Source organism: Asterias amurensis, chromosome 9 (genome assembly GCF_032118995.1).
Source record: "Asterias amurensis chromosome 9, ASM3211899v1".
Taxonomy (NCBI): Eukaryota; Metazoa; Echinodermata; class Asteroidea; order Forcipulatida; family Asteriidae; genus Asterias; species Asterias amurensis.
Window position 1 is genome coordinate 18,628,603 of NC_092656.1, and position 20,301 is coordinate 18,648,903.

The following is a 20,301-nucleotide window of genomic DNA, read 5'->3' on the forward strand; positions in this document are numbered from 1 at the left end:
CTAGTTTTCAATTACACAATTCATTGTGTATACAGGGCATTCATGGCTGCCCCACATTTAAAACAACAAGTTGTTTTAATTAAATTGCAAGGGCGAGACTGTCACGGCTTTTACGCATTTGAACTGCGCTACATGATAGATTTTAAGCATCTATGAGTACCAACTCATGTACAGCGCTAGGGTAGGATTCACATACTACGTAGGTTTAGAACAGTAACATGATTCGTTCAAATGTAACTAGTTTTAAATCCTTACTGACAGGAAATTCTTAGAATTAATTCTGAACAGTGCAATACCTGAACATTTGAACTGGAAAGACTAAGGAGTTTCTTATGATATCCAACACTAGGGACTCATGTTTAAACACACACCTAATAAATCAGTGCTTAATCTGATTTCATAAATCATGGGGCGTTAAATGGTGGGTTTTGGTTTGCATTGAAACCATGGATATGGGTAATCACTGTGATTTGATTGGAAAATGAGAACGTTGGTTCTTTACAAGACAGTTAATAAAAGTAATGACCAGGGGCATTGAGGCAATGACCGGGGGCACTGAGGCAATGACCGGGGGCACTGAGGCAATGACCAGGGGCATTGAGGCAATGACCAGGGACATTTGAGGCAATGACCAGGGGCATTAAGGCAATGACCAGGGGCATTGAGGCAATGACCAGGGGCATTGAGGCAATGACCAGGGGCATTGAGGCAATGACCGGGGGCATGGAGGCAATGACCGGGGGCATTGAGGCAATGACCAGGGGCATTGAGGCAATGACCAGGGGCATTAAGGCAATGACCGGGGGCATTGAGGCAATGACCAGGGGCATTGAGGCAATGACTGGGGGGCATTAAGACAAATTCCTCTGTTGGCTCTTATCAGCCTGGGCCCAATGTCATACATGTAGAGCTGCTTTTAAAAATAGAAAAGTGTGGCACCACTCCAGACTTTAAAATAGTCACCTTGGTGTTTCAGGGTATTTGATGGATTGAGGGTAAGTGTGAAAAATACTTACTCTCTTCAGCACCAGTAGCTTCTCTTGTGACAAAGAGCACCAGGAACAGAGTCCCAATGAGGTACCCCACAGGTACGTCCTTTGAAGCCATCAAATACATGATGGTGACTTGATTATAGCGCACTCAAGCGTCAATGATTACACTATGGAAAAAAAACACAAATTCAATTATTATTTGTAGTGAAAATTTAGGATAACTTTCCGTATGGTGCCACCATCTTTTCACTTATTTACAAAAAGGGATATCTCATTGAGATAAATTGGATAACATTATTTCATATCGAATGAAAAAGTGGTGGCGCGATTCGGAACCTTTTCCAAAGATTAAGATTAATAAACATCCATGTGGAATATTGTTTATATTTGTTTAAATAAATGATGTAAAACAGCAATCTTGTCATTTCAATCTGCAGTGTTTTTCAGTTTTTCTAGGGCAATTTCTTTTTAATGTGAAAATCAGCTGATCAGCTGAGGGAAAAAGTGGCATGCCTGGTAGAAAAAACTAAAAGCATTTCTGACATGGTTGGTTAGGTTAGTAATAGTAGAATGATCTAAGCTAACCAACGATGGCATGCAATGCAGTGCGTGTACATTTCTTTAGAATAACAGAAAAAATACCTTCCCAGATGATTTGTAAATCAATAAATTGATGTAATATCTGATTTGGCATTTCCTTTACAAAAAAACATCATGTATTGTAAGTAAGGGTCTACACAACAGTTAAATACAGTACATTAATCAAAATGCATTTGATACCTTTTGTCATTACAGCCAAAAAAACAATGAGCTCATGATTAAAATTTAAATCAAATGATCACTCACTCACATGCAAAATTTAAAAAAAAAGTGTTTGTATTTTGTAAAGAGCTTTGTACATCTACCATACAACCAAATTGCAGTTTATACAGTGCATTTTAGGCATAAGTTTATGTATTTAAGGAAAATATTCAAGACGGTATGGAAAAAATGTCAACAAAATGTTGGTTGATTTGTTAACCAATTGCCTTTCTTCCACTCTCACATTTCAACACACAACGATCAAGCTTCCTACATAACAATAATTATTTTAAAAGACTTGCAATTTCAAAAATTACTTACAAATACAAGATGGCATTTTAATGACAGAAATCCCGAACGCGATGTGACGAAGCACAACAAAATACCATTGCTGTTTGATGAAGACCACACGTTGTAAATACTTCACCGGCTGTGTACGTAGATCACAGTACGTCGTGGAAGTTGTTGTTGTGTGCCGGCCGTCCGTCCGTACCGTCAAAGCACTGACCTCGCTAAACACACGGTCAACTCTCCGTACAAAAAAAACCTCCGCACTCTACCGAACCGCTGCTTAAACCACACTGCACTGACCTCTTCTGCTGGTTATAAACCAAAATTATACTCAAATTTCGGGAATAAAATCCTCTGTGATCAATACATGGTAGTTTAAGATAGCTTGAAATCCCCAAGAAGGTATAAAACTGGATAATTTGAGAGTGACTTATTCGTCGTTCTAGGTGTTCAGAACGCACATCGTTTATGCACGCATTTGATTTGTACACATAATATCCCGGAGCTGGTTCCTGTAAGTGACATCCATTGTTTCGTGACGGGGGACGAGAGAGGACCAGTGATGAGATTATGGACTAGTCCACAATCCATATTAGGTGGTTTGGGATCATTCGTAATTTTGTGGATTAAAAAAAAAAAAAAAACGATCTTTCTTGAGGAGGATTATCTCAATTCCCTGCATTTCCCAAGGGTTTATTCCCTCATGATCTTCAATTCCACGCACGGCATTTTTTTATCTTCATTTGTATTTCATCTTGACAAAAATAGGTTTGGTTTGTAACAATGTAGCACGGTATTATATTTTTGTTTTTTTTATATTTTTAGATACAGAACATTGGGATATTTTATTTTCTTACAGTTTTCTTTGCTGTGGAGATTTTTCTAGAAGCAGATTCTGAAAGTATTGTTTAAGCATAAACACTTTTAATCAACACTAGAAAGAATAGTTCCACCCTTTGCATTATTTCACAACTTACTTGGGCCTCTATGCCCAGACCTAGAATCTAAAAGTAAAGCATGGGTACTTGTAGATGATCACTAATGTCCATGATATTGATCAGTATTTAACAGTTTATTGCTAACTAGATAGAGCATTCATATATGGAAATATTTGCCTCATTTTATTCTCTATGAAGAAATTACAGCTGAAGAGATTTAAAGCTCGGCCCCCGGGGCAACCAGGGCAGTCCAGCCTCCAAGTCAAGGGGGTTCTAAATAGAGGGCGCTGTGTTGATCAGCCAGCCAGTAGCTAGTACAACTTTATAAGGGGGAAGTAAAAACAAATTAAAATGCCAATCTAGTAGAAAGTTCTTCAATGAGGAAATGAACGCAACTCCCTATAAATTTACAACCCTTCCTTTTATACAACTTTAGGGGGATTTAAAAATGCCAATCGCCATAATAGTAGCCGAAAGGGTTTTCTTTGCCGCTGTAGAACGCAGGGGGGCACTCTCCGCGGTTACCCTTCTAAACTACTCATACAAACCTTCTGAAAGGAACAAAACACTAACTGCAGTTATACTGATTTTTATAGGGTATATTATGAACTGTTAGTTTTGTGTTCTATATGTTGTTTTTCCCGTCAGAGTTTTTGACGATCAGCTTCTGGAAGCCCCCCCCCCCCCGCCCCTTTTCCCCTTTGCGTCCGGGACGTTTGAAGCTAAAATTTAACAACAGAGGGCGCTCTGCATCATTACTGTGTTTGGGATTTCCCCATTTTGTTTTCGTCAAAGACACACCATTAACTGACACCTGGGGGAGAAAGAAGCTGTTTATTCTTGAAAGTTTCTGTTTACAATGTAAGCTGAAATTGAAAGCAGTGGAAACCATTTTCCGTGTTCTTCCTCAATCAGGAACATCTTACTGTCTCATCATAGTCAAAGGGTAAGGTAGATCCTCTTTTGCTTACAATTTTGTTGTTGCATTTACGTGAGAGTCGTCACTGTCACCGTCTAATTTATACACATCCATGCTTCAATCAAACTCGAGTCAAAGCATGGTTAAAGTTTGTATTCGTAATTTTCTTCTTATTGAGGAATTCCGTGCGAGGACTGATTTCACTAAGTTAGAGCTTACATTGATCTTAAGACGTGAATTATCTTAATTCCTTAGCAAAGTGTGATGTCACAACTAGCCCACCTTGTTTGTTGAGCTGATACTAGTGATAATGGATCTCTTCAGTCTCATCACTCACTGTTGCAATTACAATTTACAGACCGATGTTAAAAGAGAGCCATTAACAGCTCTACAAGGTGGGCTATGGCACAACATGTTGTTTTTAAATGTTAGTTATTGTTTATTGGCAACTCATCTTTTAAAAGATTAATCTAAAGATAAAAAAAGTGGGCTTTGTTAAATATAAAGTGCCAACTTGATGCATGTAAATTCAGGTAATATGATACTCTGTCGATTAAAATTTTGTTTTCTCTACAATTTAGGAACAGTAACAAAACTGGATTATAAAGTTCACATTGGACTGGGTCTTGGTGTTGCTTTATTACTTATTCAGGTAAATTATCCCATTAATCGCGTTTCCAAATCATTAAAAAGGTGCTATTTATTTATTTTGTACAGACTTTGTTAATCTCAAAGATTTTTTGTTTTCAGTTTTCATATTTAATCTGAGTACCACATTTTAACTTCCTAAATAGGAATACAATAATATCTGAATTCTATGTCATCACTCTGGCTTTTAATTTCTAGTTTTGATTTCCTCCGTAGTTGATTGTGGTTTTTCAGCATCTTAAGATGGATGAGATGTCGCAACAAGCGGCTGACGATTCTCAGCAAACACAAGAAGTATTAGACTCTCAGATGTCTGTAGATCAAGATGGACAAGGTACACAACAACTTCTCATAACTTTAGCTCAAGATATTTTATCCGTTTGCATAAAAACTCAAATCAAGCTCATGTTTCACACGTGTTTCTCTAGTGGCCAGGTTGGTATAGTGGTGTCTTGCTTCACCTTCCACCTCTAGGACCCCGGTTCGAATCCCACTGGGGCACTATGTGGATATGGTTTTCAGTCCCTACTTGACTGCGTGGGTTTTCCCTGGAATAATTCTCTGTGGGTTTTTCCCCCTATATGAACTTTCTTCATCATCTTCTCTTCTTGTTTTGCTCTAATTAGAATGTTATTGTTAAGAATATTTATCCAGATCCAGACATGACAAATTTGTTGCATCAAGCGGTCGTTGGCTAATTATGATGTGTTTTTTTCTTCAGAGTCCCAGTCTCAGATGGATACTTCTACGGATGATGTTGAGCCATCGCCTCAATGTTCATCTCCGATCCCTAAACAACCTAAGATGCATCTTGAAGAAAATCCAGTGTCAGTTACAGACTCGCATGTACCAAAAGAGACTGAACAAGACAATGGTCTGGTCCAGAATGGGAATGAAGCAGCGAGCGAAGAGAGTGTGAAAGAGAAGGAGGTAAAGCTGGTACCAGAGAAGGAGGAAGCACAAGGGAAGGTGGAGGAGGCGGAAGAACTGAAAAAGAAAGATGAAGGACTTGAGAAGTTGAAAGAAGACGAGGGATTGGAGAAGGTGAAGGAAGACCAAGGACTTGAGCAGAAAGATCTCAGCGATTCAGACATGGATGAGGATGAGGAAGATGGAATGCAGTTTCCTAAAACCCTGGCAGAGTTCAATTATGCATTTAACAAAGGTAAGACACTTTGAATCTTTGTTGTCTTGGCTTTGTAAAGTCTTGGTTTCTTTGTGCCAGTATAATCAAAGAAAAATGTTTGCGTGATTCTTCTAAAACAATCCAATCAGGCTGGAAGGGGAAAAAAGACAGAACATCCCAGCGACAACTGGTTAAAGAGTTATGAAAACCGAATTGCAAAATGATTTTCTGGGTTTTGTCTTTCAGAGGGTAGACTTAGACACATTGTAAATGAAGAACAAGGTTTTAAGTTTGACGTCAGGAAAAACGACCATCGCTACAACCAGATGCATTATGAGGCAATTGGTGAAGTCATTACTGAACACATCTATGAGCTTCTAGAAACAGTGGCTGGACTGAAGAAAGTTTATGTAAGTAGCAGATAGATCCTCTTGATCACTTAGTACAACTATGAGCTGCTAGTATAGGTCCCTTGCACAATATGGAACGCACCTCCTACAATTTCCATCTTTTTGTGGGTAAATTCCTTTGTGTGAATATTGACTCGCAAAATGTCAGACAAGATTTAGATGGGTGTGAAAGTGCGCAGCAAATTGTGCAAGGTTTTTTTTTGATTGAATTTATGTGAATATGAAGTTTGTTTTGCCCTAGTCCAGCGAACTCCAGCTCCAGAGAAATCAAGTGAGAAACTAAGTTTCCTCTTGATGACATTAGATGTTGACTCAAATCTCTAGTCTTAGTGGGAAGTAAGTGGACATGTTATGGTGACAAGAGTTAAGAAGTCTTTACCTTGGTCTGATGACCAGAAAAGAGCACAACAATTGCATTGAATCTTTTGGTGCAATACGGTTTTTTTAAAGTGCACTTTTTTCTTTGTCGCTGTATGTTTATAGATTTAGGTTGATGTTGTCAAGATGCATATTTTTTTATATTTTTTAATTTTTTTGTTATGCAAGTCGCCTGACACACAAGGCCTGAAGGCCACTTCAAGGTGTGGGCTACAATTATTTTTTCAAGAGGCCGTTGCCACCTACTCCTAGGGCTGAAACAGGGTTCACCCCTTTACAGTCCATACAGATGTAGGCTTGGGTATCATCAATTCGAAGCCTGTCCGGTAGAGCAGAAAGCACTACCTCCCGAATTTTATGTAGCAAGTGTCACGACCGGGATCCAAACACCAGTGCTTGGCCATGCTCTTAACCGCTCGGCCATGACACTGCCATGTGTTTACAATAGATTTAAACAATGCTTTATGTATTGTTATCTTGTTACAGCTTGATGACAATGAGAATGAAGGGAGTGGCTTTGTCTTCATGAGTGAGAATGCTCAAACGACGACCGATAAACTCTTGATATTAATTCATGGTAGTGGAGTTGTTCGAGCCGGCCAGTGGGCACGACGTCTCATCATTAATGACTGCTTGGATAGTGGTACACAAATACCTTACATTCAGAGAGCTATGAAGGTAAAACTGTCTCCACCTTTTTGCTGTCTTTTTTTGTAGATGTGCTTGTAATTTCTTGTGTTCATGGCCCAATTTCATAGAGCTGCTTAAGCACAAAAAGTAGCTAAGCACAGCAAAGTTGTGATTACAAGAATAAGGTTACCAGCCTAAAGTCCATCAAACGTGTACAATTTGTGACCGATATCCTGCTCATTTATGCCTAACAGTCAATTGTTAAGCAATATTTTCTGGTCAGGCAGCTCTGTGCAATTGGACCCAGGTGTTATGTAACTCAATAATTTGTATTTTCTTTTGTTTTACGGCAGGAAGGTTATGAGGTCCTGGTGATGAATACGAATGACAACTTCTATATTGACAGTGATGGTCGGAGAATATGGAAAGAGGTACAGACATAACTTTGCTTCATTTCTTGTTTGGCTTGGAACTTGACATTAATTGGGATTATTTGATTTTGGACTTTAAATGTCTTGGCACAAAGTACCTGACGTCATCACATACTAAATCTGATTCATCACAAGTCTTTATACTCGTTTTACAGGGAAGCTCCAGTCCCAATGAGCATGGACTTGCTGTCTGGGATAAGTTTGTGGCCAACACTCCAGTTAAACATGTTGCCATAGTAGCACACAGCTATGGAGGGGTGGTAACAATGGATTTAGTAAGTTTATCATTTAATGTTTTTTAAAATTCTTGGCATAGTTTTTGTGTAGACCCAAGTTTAGCATGCTGTCATTGTAAAGCAACAACAACAGATTTGTTTTAACAGATTAAACATTGATTCAAACTCACAAGTTCACGACGTCTGTAAAAAGTAGTAAGGTGTTTTAAACTACTAGAGATTAGGCCTGGAATAACACACAGGCCACCGAGGCCTTGGACTACATTGCCCTGGTCTTGGCCTTATTCCCCCTACAAATTTTTCCCTTAGACTTTAAAGGAACACGTTGCCTTGGATCGGTCGAGTTGGTCTTTGAAAAGCGTGTGTAACCGTTTGTTATGAAATGCACATGGGTAAAAAGATGTTGTAAAAGTATAATACAATGATCCACACAAACATGCCTCGAAATTGCACGGTTTTCCTTTTACCTCGTCGACTAACACGGTCGGCCATTTATGGGAGTCAAAATTTTGACCCCCCATAAATGGCCGACCGTGTTGGTTCGCACAGTAAAAGACAAACCTCGCAATTTCAAGGCAAACTTGTGTGGATCATTGTATTCTACTTTTAAAACATCTTTCTAACCATATGCATTTTACAAAAAAGGATTACAAACGCTTTTTTAGACCAACTTGTCCGATCCAAGGCAACGTGTTCCTTTAAGATTTTTCAATGGAAGTAATATAATAATAACAATACCCTATGCAAAATGGAATTGACCTTGCCCTCTCAAAGACCAAATTCCACGGTTTGGGGTATGAACTTTACTTTTAGGGTCTTTTTATTTTCAAGTGAAAAACGGTTGACCATTAATTTGTGTTGTCTAATTTCAATGGTAGCGTGAACGTTTTCTCATTGTTTATGAGATACTTTGGATAATTCTTTAATGAATTAAAACCCAAATGATGATTTTTTTTTTCTTCAGGCAACAAAAAAACAGGAAAGCTTTGGGAAGGTTTTTGCCATCGCCTTCACTGATTCCGTTCACTTCATGAGCCAGGATCGGAGGTTGGATGCTTTCTACTCATGGTTTGTTGAGGTGAGATATATACAAAGTAGGAAGATAAACTTGTGGTATTAAAGGGTTGTGTCGTTATGATCAAAGCAGGGGCGGATTGCAATAAAACGGTCTTAGTCAGCGGTCTAAGACCAGTCAGTTATAGCAGGCTATCTGCCTTAGACGGTCTTAGCTTAGTCAGTCATAAAGCCTGTTGCAATAAGAGGGTCTTAGATAAGTCGGCGAAAAGTAATGCAATACAAACAAATGTCCCATAAGCACTTCTACAGGCACTGGCGGTATGGCATTGTTCTTATTGCTTTGGTTTGAATCATCGGATATCCTATCTCTGAGTTGTATAATGTTTACTGTTGGGAACATATGACACGATACAAAGTATCATCATCATAATGCCTTTAATGGGTGTAATCTATTTCTAAAATAAAATACAATCTCATCGTAGAGCTCTTTGTATCAAATCATCTACAACTAACAAATGCAGCACCATCTTTAAAAACCAAAACAAAGACTGATTATAGCCAGGTTAGAGCAGGTTTAAGATTTAAGACTGGCTATAATTATAGACCACGCTATTGCAATCGGTCTATAATTAAAGACTGTCTAAGCGTGTTTCAAGTTAGCCGGCTATAGCGCATAGACCGGCTTAAGACCGCTTGGTGCAATACGTCCCAGGTCTGTAGCTGTACATAAAAATATAAGCTCTCAACCAGTTGTTGCATGCACGCACACCTGTTTCCAAAAATAATGATATGTTGTAACTCAATGTACAGCCATAGGCCTACGTTCTAGTTATCTTGCCTCTGTTTTCATGAGATATGATTCTTTATTTACCTACAGAATGCAGTGAATTGGGTGTCATCCAGTAAACCACTAGACACTGTTATTGATGATATGGGTTATGATTGCAAGAGAGTTTCAGCAGGTATAAAGATTAACACAAAACTTATTTATAGGGTGGCTGCAGTGTTTTTTTTCATTCATTTAAACGATTAAACATGACTTTTTAAACCTGAAATATTTTTTTTCTGTTTATTATTAAATGCGCAAGTATTTTTAAAATGGTTTTCAAGAGATTAGGGGAACCCACCCCGCCCCTAAAAGGGAGCCTTCATTTCCATTAACGTGATGACATGTCGGTAACCCGAGCCGTCGGGCCCCCTGGCTGTGTGCCCCCCATATAGAGACGTGTGCACTGTGTGGCCTGGTACTTAGGCGCGTATAGTTAGGGACCAGACTCTTTTTGCCGGTGATATGTTTGAATTCCCGACATGATGTTGATGGTGGGGGGGGCGGGGGGGCGGTCACAATCCACAAAAGGGGGGCATGACTTATTCGCTAATTACGCAAGTCAGATATGTCGGGAATAAACAAAAAACATTGTATTCAATACATATAATCAGAAATAAATGACAGCAAAATTAACTGTTTTATTTTAATTCACTGCAGCATCCCTTTAAGACGCCTTGAAAATCTCACACACTTGGAGGAATTTGTAGTATAGAAGTTAACATTCTAAAAAGTCGAATGATTTCCAAAGTAGAAACTATAGATAAGATCTCAAAAGAACATAATCTACCCAGCAAGTAGATATTCTTCATCCCTTATGAAAATTAACATCTATTAATTAAAAACCAACAGGTACAATGAAGCATGAAGAAACATCTCACTTCAGCATCGACTCCATCTTCCAGTTCCTTGCAACTAAAGAAGGCGAGGTTAAAAACATCAAACCCTTAAACCCTCGTCCAGAAGTTGCAGAACCAGAAATTAAAGAAACGTCTGATGAAGTAAGGAAGGATGTAGAGACGGAGAAGACCGAGTTGAAGGAAGAGATCAACCAGGGACAGGAAACAGAGATTGGACCAGCTGACACACCAGTCTAAGAACATTTGTAAAACCATTTTTTCTAAAGTTTTTAAAATATGTTCCTGTGTTGCTTGAAATTTTCCGATTTACTTTGAAGGGAAAACTGAAATAAAGAGTATTAATTTTTGGTTTTTACCCATATACACCGACGTGTGTAGCACTGTATTCCCAGTACTTTCCCGAGTCCTGTGAAAAAAATCACAGGCATTTTTACTCGTGTGGGATTCGAACCCACAACCCTTGCAATTCTAGAGCAGTGTCATACCAACTAGACCACCGAGATTGCCCGGTAGCTAGAGGCAGAAATAAAGAGATATAATTATGATAATACTCAAAATGTTTGTCAATATGGTTCATGACACAAACAGGTAAGCACCTTTACATCTAAGTTTTCTTGTTTTTTGGTTTCTCAGATGTGCAAAAATACGGTACACAGTCTTGCTGTGTCTGATATTTTTATCCTTTGTTTTTACTGCAGTTGTATAGTAGGAAAGTACTTTGCAGTTGTACAAAGTAGGAAAGTACAAGAAAATCATTCTGATAAAAGTGGATCCTTGGTGATCCATTGCTATAATGACAACTTTGTTGCTTTTTAGAATCTTTTGTTGCTGCTATTTATGATATTTGCAGACTGTTACAACTGCGTTTCTGATATCTAGTTTTGTTAGCATAATGTGAGTGAAACCAATGCTATGCCTAAGAGCATAACATGGTTGTGTAGCTTAGGAGGATTTGAAGCTTAAAGTCGGTGGAGGTTTTCATTATTTGTTTGACATTTCTTTCAATTCAGCCTTTGGGTTATTCATCACTCTGTTGGATCATTGAGGTAGGGATTGATTGGATTGGATTGGGGTCTGCTCAAAACTAGGGCAGTTTCATAGAGCCGCTTAAAGCCAGTGGACACTATTGGTAATTGTCAAAGACTAGCCTTCACAGTTGGTGTATCTCAACATATGCATAAAATAACAAACCTGTGAAAATTTGAGCTCAATCGGTCATCGAACTTGCGAGATAATAATGAAAGAAAAAAACACCCTTATCACACGAAGTTCTGTGCGTTTAGATGGTTGATTTCGAGACCTTAAGTTCTAAACTTGAGGTCTTGAAATCAAATTCGTGGAAAATTACTTCTTTCTCGAAAACTATGGCACTTCAGAGGGAGCCATTTCTCACAATGTTTTATACCATCAACCTCTCCCCATTACTCGTCACCAAGAAAGGTTTTATGCTAATAATTATTTTGAGTAATTACCAATAGTGTCCACTGCCTTAAAACGCAAAGAGTATCTAAGCAAAACAAAATTATGCTTACCAGACTGGAATAATTAGGTGACCAGCCAAAATACCATGTGACGTGCACCCTCTGTGAGTGGTGTCTGGCTTATTTTTGCCAAGCAGAAAATGGTAAACAATATTTTTTTGAGAAAATAGAACTGGCTGTTGCAAACTACTCTCTAACCAAAAGGGCCTTTGTATAAACGCAAATAATAGCTGAGGGAAATGTTTGCTGAAGCAGCTGGATTACATTGTGTCAGGATCGTTAACTACTTTCTTTTACAATATTGCAAAACCTTAATATTTATGGGATGGAGGTAAAAGCTGAGTTAATGGGGAAAAACCTTATTAATATAAAGGGAAAATTACTGATTTGATTTGTGAAATTTGAGGGTTAATGATCTCTAAATGAGTTGGGGTGGTTCTGACAACCGTTTGTTTCGAGGGTTGTTGACACTTGACCCCACCCTTTTAAAATCAAGCTTTTGTGATCACTGTCCAAATAAAAAAACATATAACATATTTTGATATACAATGTATATATTTTCTAAAGGCAATAACTTCCATATCTCCCATTTTTTAAATGATATTTAAAATGTGACTGTTTGTGTGAAAGATGGATTTAATTATGTAAATAAATCATGTGTAATTGTTCATTTTGTAAAGGATTTGATTTGAATTCTTGGGGAAAAGAAACATTAAATCTAGGGTAAACTTAACCCCACTTCAAAGCAGGGATAACTAGTTCCTGTAAAAGGTCTTCTTTTCTGATTAGTTTTTTAATTGAATTGATATAAATCTTACATCGTAATTACCAATGGTTTAATGCAGTTAATACTAACGCCCCCAGCTGGCTTAACCCTACTCCCTAGTAGTGGTAATTGGCTTATTTTCTGATTAGTTTTGGAATGGATAAGGACTTCATACAATAATTAATAACATGGTTTAACAAAAGCTGGTTTGTTGTGAAGAACATCCAGCCAAAGATAGATTCTTACTGAGTGCTGATGACTGAATGTGCCAAAAATACCAGTTTTGCTTACAGGGTAACGTTTTTCAACTCGGCAGTTTAAAAAAACACCTATTTTTCTCTCATCAGAGTGACAAGATGCGGCAACTTTTAAAACTTGTGCTTCTTGAAATTGTATATTATAGTACAAAACTTTCCTTGTAAGATTTGTAAAAATAATTTACTGATCTGAGCTTTTGACTCAAAAGTTGTAAATTGTGTTCTCATTTTATTAAATCAATCTCAAATCTAAAAAAAGCATGTTACGTGTTTCTATTCCAGCTATTCTTTGGGCATTTCCATTTTAATCAAACAAAAACCAAAACATAGATATGTACATTACTTTGGTAATAAAAAAGTTTATTTCAAAATCAGTATTTAGTACAAGTGAATAATTAGGCTGTAAAGCTGAGAATGTCTTTAATTGATTATGATTACAAATGATAAAGAAAACATACATTGATTGTGCCATATACCTGTTTTGCATAGTAAGTGAATAAGAATTTCCAAGCTTTCAGTAAAAAAACAATTCAAACTTCTTGAGATGGAATACACTTATCAATATTCTCAAGTTTCTTAGAAAGCAACAGTTTTTGTAAAGGGTTAAAGGAACACGTTGCCTTGGATCGGACTAGTTGGTCTATAAAAAGCGTTTGAAACCGTTTGTTATAAATTACATATGGTTAGAAAGATGTTTACAAAGTAGAATATAATTATCCACACAAGTATCACTCAAAATTGCACGGTTTCCATTATACGTTGCGAACTAACATGGTCGGCCATTTATGGGAGTCAAAAAAAAATTTGACTCCCATTTGACCGACCGTGTTACTGGATGAGGTAAAAAAAAAAAAACATGCAATTTCGAGGGATATTTGTGTAGATAATTGTATTCTACTTTTCCAACATCTTTCTTACCATACCGATTTTATAAAAAACTGTTACAGGTCGCTTTTCAAGGACCAACTTGACTGATCCAAGGCAACGTGTTCCTTTTAAGACAAGCCTTTCCATGTCGATAAGTGACTGCTTTTTATTTTAATTTTAAAGTGACAACAAATATTTTGGTAAGATAAAGGAATCAGAGAATGTCTTACTTGCATCGGAATGATACAAATGGAATAAAGTATAAGAATACCAAAGCTTAATTAATTTTGTTCACACAGTGTTGTTTCTTAAAATATCTCACATAAAACAAAATTACCCAGAAAGAATTTACATAACTTGATCGAAGGAAACACATGTAGAATAAACAGAAAACAAACCCACATCAAAGCAATAATAATTTGTATTATATATAAAAATATATTTACAATTTCATATAAAATATAGAATGTGTGGACAGGACGGCTGGAAGTTACTCTTTATTATTTGATTAACTCTTGCATCTCAAATATTGAGAAAATTAATTGGATTTGGTGTCGACCAGATCAGGGCTTGATTTCACAAAGCAATAAAATACATCGCAAGATAATTTGTCAGTATTACCATAGTGATTTGTATTGTGACATCACACTTAACTTGGCAACTATGATTGATTTGCAGTTAGGATCCCAACCATAGCTCTTTGTGAAATCAGCCCCAGGTGATAAATCCATCTATTTCAAATGGTCAAGTGGACGGAGGCCATTGGACGGAGTTATTGGTAACATTTCAAATAATATATGCTGAAAAAACCCCAATAAAAAGACACTATCAGGACTGATGGAGAGAACACAGCAAATTAATGTCAACCTTAAAACAGCAAATTCCATTTCATGAAAATCACACAATTTCGGTAACATAAATTTTTAGGTGAAATGCATAAAGAGTGTAGCATTTAAGAGCCTTTTTCATACAGTTCTCTGAAGTAAAAAAATCTTGTTTTTGTCTGGTTTGAGACTCCAAAACACAACACAGGTCTAGTTGCATTGAGCTGCTTTTAAAGACTGTGGACACTATTGGTTATTGTCAAAGACTACCCTTCACAGTTGGTGTATCTCAACATATGCATAACATAACAAACCTGTGAAAATTTGAGCTCAATCGGTCGTCGAAGTTGCGAGATAATAATGAAAGAAAAAAACACCCTTGTCTTACAAAGTTGTGTGCTTTCTGATGCTTGATTTCGAGACCTCAAATTCTAAACTTGAGGTCTCAAAATCAAATTCGTGAAAAATTACTTGTTTCTCGAAAACTACGTCACTTCAGAGGGAGCCATTTCTCACAATGTTTTATACTGTCAACCTCTCCCCATTACTCGTTACCAAGTAAGGTTTTATGCTGATAATTATTTTGAGTAATTACCAATAGTGTCCACTGCCTTTAAGCACTAAAAGTAGCTAAGCACAATGATAAAAGAATAAGTTGACCAGCCAACATACACTTCCACATGTAGGCTACCATCTGTAACTGGTATCCTGCTCAGTGTTTGCTAAGCAGACAATTTTTTAAGCACCACTTGTTGCTAAGTAGCACCATGACATTTTATGTTACAGTTATGATCACTACCAAAACACCAACTAGAAGTGTGTCAATGTTAATCAAGAATAAAACAATTCATTTAAAAAATTTGCTTCAAAACAATTCAACAAAATATCAGCACAAAAGTCAGCCTCGCACAGAATAAAAAACCAAATCATAAAAACAAACAAACTTTTTTAAAATCTCTAAAAAAAAATAATCCCAAAATGAAGGCAAAACCAAACATAACTAAATCTTAAACAGACACATCAATGCACCACTGAAGCAGGAATAGAATGTACCAAGTAGACAGCCCTTATTAATGGATAGATGCTGCACAAGCAATTTCAACTACACATGCATAGTTAAATGAAGTATAAAATATACAAGTATTGATAATAACAATGATACATTAAATATATTAAGTAGGATTTGAAACTTTGCATGGTGGAAATAAGATATAGAAGAGTTTGCGGTAACACCATGTAATAACAATCTCTAACTCATTTAGAGATTGGTATTACATGGTGTTACCGCAAACTCGTCTATATTAAACATATTGGTATTTAATTGTATAGACATTTAACTATGATTTGAGGCTAGACTAGAATATCTTTTGATATTTTGAAGTCAATAGGTACTTTGGAACACTATGTCTGTAGCAGCTGTCTAACCAGCTCAATTGCCATTGTTTACATCAACGATGGCGTCTTGACTGTGTGATTCCTTCATGTAAAGGCTGCGATATGGCTACGGCTAGATTTCCAGGGGTGGATTCCACAAAGAGTTAGGACTATTCCTAACTTAGGACTAGTCCTATAAGAGATATCAAAAACGTACAGCTAGTCCTAAGTTAAGACGAGTAACTCGTCCTAACTCGAGATAAGACTAGTCCTAACTCTTTGTGAAATCCACCCCAGGTCATCATGCATTGAAGTAAAGTACATCCTTGGTGACAGTCGTAGCCATAGCTGTAGCCACATACTTGGATATGGCTTAACTCTTTCAGCATGTATCCACTACTTCAACGATACCACAAGGTTGTTTTCATTGAAATCAGTCCAGTGTTTAGGGTGAAGTGACTAAACCTCATCATCTGCTTGATGAATGCTGTTAAAAAACCAAAAAGAAGATTCATTATTGCATTGTGATTTTAGGCTCAAACTCAACCCATTGGATCTATTTAGACAAAAGATTGAAGATAACAGAACAGTTTCAAATAATGTGTGAAGCATTTATTTGATTATCAGCACGAGACAAAGACTAGTCTAATTCTTTCGATGATTAAAATTTTTCAGGTGAGACAATCTTCATGTGCTTTAAAAGAAAGTCAATGTTTAGCATCTTGGTAAACCTCACAACCCTAAAACCCATCAAAATCAGACAGCAGGTTTGTTGCACATCTATTGAATTGATCAAAACATTGTCAAACTAATTATGCTTTGTTTTGGTGATGAGTTACCATATTCATGCAATGTAAAACCAATTCCACAGTGATTTGTATTGTGATATCACACTTTGCTAAGCAATTAGAGGGATTTGCAGTTAAGATCAATATTAGCCCAGGGCCCAATTTCATAGCGCTGCTTAGCGGCCGATTTTGTGCTTACTGTGCAATTTCTATTTCATAGGGCTGCTAACCGTAAGCGTGCTTACCGCACGAAAATAAATGACGTCACAATGCAAATCCACGGTAAACACGCAATATGGCCGCCCAATTTTTTTGCTAACCTGTGAACTATACTAAGGCTTAAGCAAATTTATCTGCTACAGTAAGCACGCAAATTAGCTTACCGTTAAGCTGCTCTATGAAATTGGGCCCAGGTTTTGTAAAGAAATGTAGAACTGGACTTACCTCTCAGGTTTAGGTTTGGGTTTGTCAAACTTCTTACTCGACGGAAGAACAAAACGAGTCTGCTTCTTGGGTTGCTCCAAGGAAGATCCCAAATCTTTCTTATCCAATCCCTTGACTGGTTTGACCTGACTGGAGTGCTTCAGGGCCTCTAAGCGGGCCTCCATGGAATTTAACGAAGCTCTTTTGTTTTGATCGTACTTCCCCGTGTCTGGGAGTTTGATGTTTGATCGCTTCATCTCCTCCGAGGCATCTTGCGATAGTTTCTTAGAGTCGGCTGAATCTGGGGATCTCTTAGCGGCATTGTTGGATAATCTCTTTAAAGCTGCGGCGAGCTCCAAGGGATTAGCTTTTCTTGGGATCGGGGAAGGACCACGTGGAGACGGTGATCCAGATCCCAGTCGTCTGGACTCCGTTGGAGATTGATTCGTGACTGTTATCATTTCTTCCTTCACTGGAGTCTTCTTGGCCAATTCTTTGGCTTTCTCCTGGCTGTAAGGTTCAGACAAAACATTGAGTTAATTAAACGAAAAGCACTTGAGACGTCATCTTAAAGATCATCTCCAAAACTAAATCTTGAAGACACTATAATCAATTTCACTTTGCAGTTTTCCTTGCTACCTTTTCTTAGCGTCTTGTTGTTGGAGATTGATAAGGCCTTCCAGTTTCTCGAGTTCTTGCTGAAGCTCCTCATTCTCTTCTTCAAGAGTCTCCTTCTCCTGTAAGACCTCTTCATACTGATTCTCAAGACGTTTGCAGGTTGTACACTTTGCTCCCGCTATGTACAAGAAAAATGAGACAATAAGTAAATTGTCAATATTTAAGAAAATTATTATTTTGTGTCTCACACGCTAAAACCTGAATATTTCTAGATGCTGCATTTAGGCTCTCCAGCTGCAACGTTTGAATCTTCAATGTTCACTAGTCCAAACCCCAATCTCATGACAACCTCCTAAGTGTTCTCACCTGACGCCTTCAAGCTCTCCATCTGCATCTTCTGAGCCTTCTCTGCCTCTAACAGCTTCTTATTCTTCTCTCTCACCGTCTCCACATTGTCTTGAAGAGCTTCTCTTGTCTGTTCTAGTTTCTTGTTTCTATTCTGGAGGTCGTTGACCAGTCGGTTCAAAGCATGAAGCTCCTCCTCCTGACTCTCAATCTTATCCTCCAACCTTTGACCCCAAAAATAGAAAAATCAGTAAATTCCTAAAGAGTACATTTCTTCATCTCTTTAGTACAATTATGGCTCTATATTCATGCTGTACTATGGGGCTATCAAAGAGTTTTACAGTAAACTAAAACAGAACATTTAGTGGAGGAAGTTGATAATTCTTTTGTAAAAATTATACACTCGGGACAAAAATAAAATATCTCACCTTTTGGAAAACTCATCACGATCTCCTTGCTGCATATGAAAAGAAACAATGAAATTAACTTTAGAGTTCTAAACTAATATTGTGTTTTAAAGTTGAGATATGGGATAATCTAAAGACTCAGTCTATTTAGTAGTGTAATTAAATAGAGGTATTGTGAGAATCAAAGATTGATCAAACTTTTTATATGTACAGGGGTCGATTTCACAAAGAGTTAGGACTTGTCTTATCTCGAGTTAGGACGAGTAGCTCGTCTTAACTTAGGATTAATCTTAAGGTCCGCATGCTACAGTGCAGGGTTGGGACTCGTCCTAAGTCCTAAAATTAGTCTTAAGTTAGAAAGACTTTTGTGAAATCGACGGCTGTATAAATACTTTTACAACACCTTACAAGCAATAAATCAGAAAAGATCAGAACAAATTATGACAATGGATCAGTACATAATAATAACAAAAGACCAAAAATATTTATGAAAAAGGATCAGAAAGGATAATTATATCAACACATTGAGAAAATATTGAGAAAAGAGCAGAATTATCTTGACAAATTGTTAAAAAGGATTCTTTAGCATTTTAAAGACATTAACTGACATTATCAGGCAAGATAGCTGCCCCTCGGCAAAAAGTAGAACAATGTTATTAAGTACATAGACTGATATGTGACCCGCTACGTGAAAATGAGTCAGATGTCGCCCAATGCATTATTTAGTAATGGACAGTTTCATGTTTCATTAAGATCTATATTTGCGTGGGTAACCTTTAGAATACTTACTTTTAGGCAATAAAGCTATGAATACAACAATTTTGTGATCATACTTATGTCAAATTTGTATCCTTTTGCGCGAAATGGTAGTTTAAAACATCACTTTACTTGTAATTCGTTTTTCAGAAAAAATTATGTATTGGCTAATTTCAAACGGAAGTAACTCAGCAACGCGATACACCCAAAGCTTAGACACATACCAAATTACTGCTGTTGGTGTGTTCCTTCCAGCCATACATATAACTCAATCCTTGAAATTGTCAACATCTTACTCATTTTCACGTAGGGGGTCACATATATACATGTACATGTATAATACATATGATTGGCTTCAAGGCTATTTAAAACAAATTTGCTCATTTTTTTGAGGGCAAAAATAAAATTGGAAATCAGACAAAAGTGGGACGAATATTATGCTTGCATATGCTTCTATAGCATTTTATTTAGGCTATGTAAAAACAACTTGGCAAATTTTTCATAGGGAAAAAATAAAATTGTGAATCGGATTTAAAAAAGGAAGAATGGTAAATAATGTTGTGAAGACACAAAGGCTGTCTGATGGCATCTTGATACCTACCTTGGTTGACTAAGAAGTGCAGTAAGAAGGATGAGAATGATGGTGAGATGATGATGATGATAGTAGTAAATCAAATCATGCAAAACAAAAATTAGATATCACATCAATAGGAAAACAATTAATGGAAAACAACAATGAATTATGTCAATCACAGAAAACAAAACTACTACAGTGTAAGTTAGTATCAATTAAAGCCATTGAACCCTCTCGGTAAACAGTATTGTCCAAGGCCCACACTTTGTGTACCACAACTTCTATATCAAATAACAAACCTGTGAAAATTTAGGCTCA

General features: G+C 37.1%; 3 protein-coding genes across 5 annotated transcripts in view; 1 reads left to right on the plus strand and 2 right to left on the minus strand.

Annotated features, from left to right (window-relative positions):
• Positions 1 to 2,535, minus strand: part of LOC139942149 (insulin-like peptide receptor) — a 98,110-nt gene extending 95,575 nt beyond the window's left edge. For both annotated transcript variants that reach the window (XM_071938879.1, XM_071938878.1), the window contains exons 1-2: positions 2,115 to 2,535; positions 1,017 to 1,159 (exon numbers count right to left, since the gene is read on the minus strand). In XM_071938879.1, the coding sequence (XP_071794980.1) occupies positions 1,017 to 1,116 (100 nt within the window). In that variant the 5' untranslated portion in view covers positions 1,117 to 1,159; positions 2,115 to 2,535. The remainder of the gene's footprint in view (positions 1 to 1,016; positions 1,160 to 2,114) is intronic.
• A 1,277-nt stretch (positions 2,536 to 3,812) lies between these two features.
• LOC139941328 (cotranscriptional regulator ARB2A-like) lies at positions 3,813 to 13,725 on the plus strand. The gene is made up of 11 exons (XM_071937763.1): positions 3,813 to 3,968; positions 4,523 to 4,593; positions 4,806 to 4,923; positions 5,311 to 5,754; positions 5,962 to 6,125; positions 6,990 to 7,181; positions 7,487 to 7,564; positions 7,720 to 7,839; positions 8,765 to 8,878; positions 9,695 to 9,779; positions 10,496 to 13,725. Exons 3-11 carry the CDS (start codon positions 4,833 to 4,835, stop codon positions 10,738 to 10,740), a joined length of 1,533 nt encoding a protein of 510 aa, XP_071793864.1. The 5' UTR covers positions 3,813 to 3,968; positions 4,523 to 4,593; positions 4,806 to 4,832; the 3' UTR covers positions 10,741 to 13,725.
• A 170-nt stretch (positions 13,726 to 13,895) lies between these two features.
• LOC139941327 (uncharacterized) overlaps positions 13,896 to 20,301 on the minus strand; it is a 28,283-nt gene continuing 21,877 nt past the window's right edge. The window contains exons 29-33 of one of the 2 annotated variants that reach the window (XM_071937761.1): positions 18,675 to 18,703; positions 18,268 to 18,470; positions 17,923 to 18,079; positions 17,305 to 17,793; positions 13,896 to 16,559 (exon numbers count right to left, since the gene is read on the minus strand). In XM_071937761.1, coding sequence (XP_071793862.1) covers positions 16,532 to 16,559; positions 17,305 to 17,793; positions 17,923 to 18,079; positions 18,268 to 18,470; positions 18,675 to 18,703 — 906 coding nt within the window. In that variant the 3' untranslated portion in view covers positions 13,896 to 16,531. The remainder of the gene's footprint in view (positions 16,560 to 17,304; positions 17,794 to 17,922; positions 18,080 to 18,267; positions 18,471 to 18,674; positions 18,704 to 20,301) is intronic. The other variant, XM_071937762.1, reaches the window with a different exon arrangement.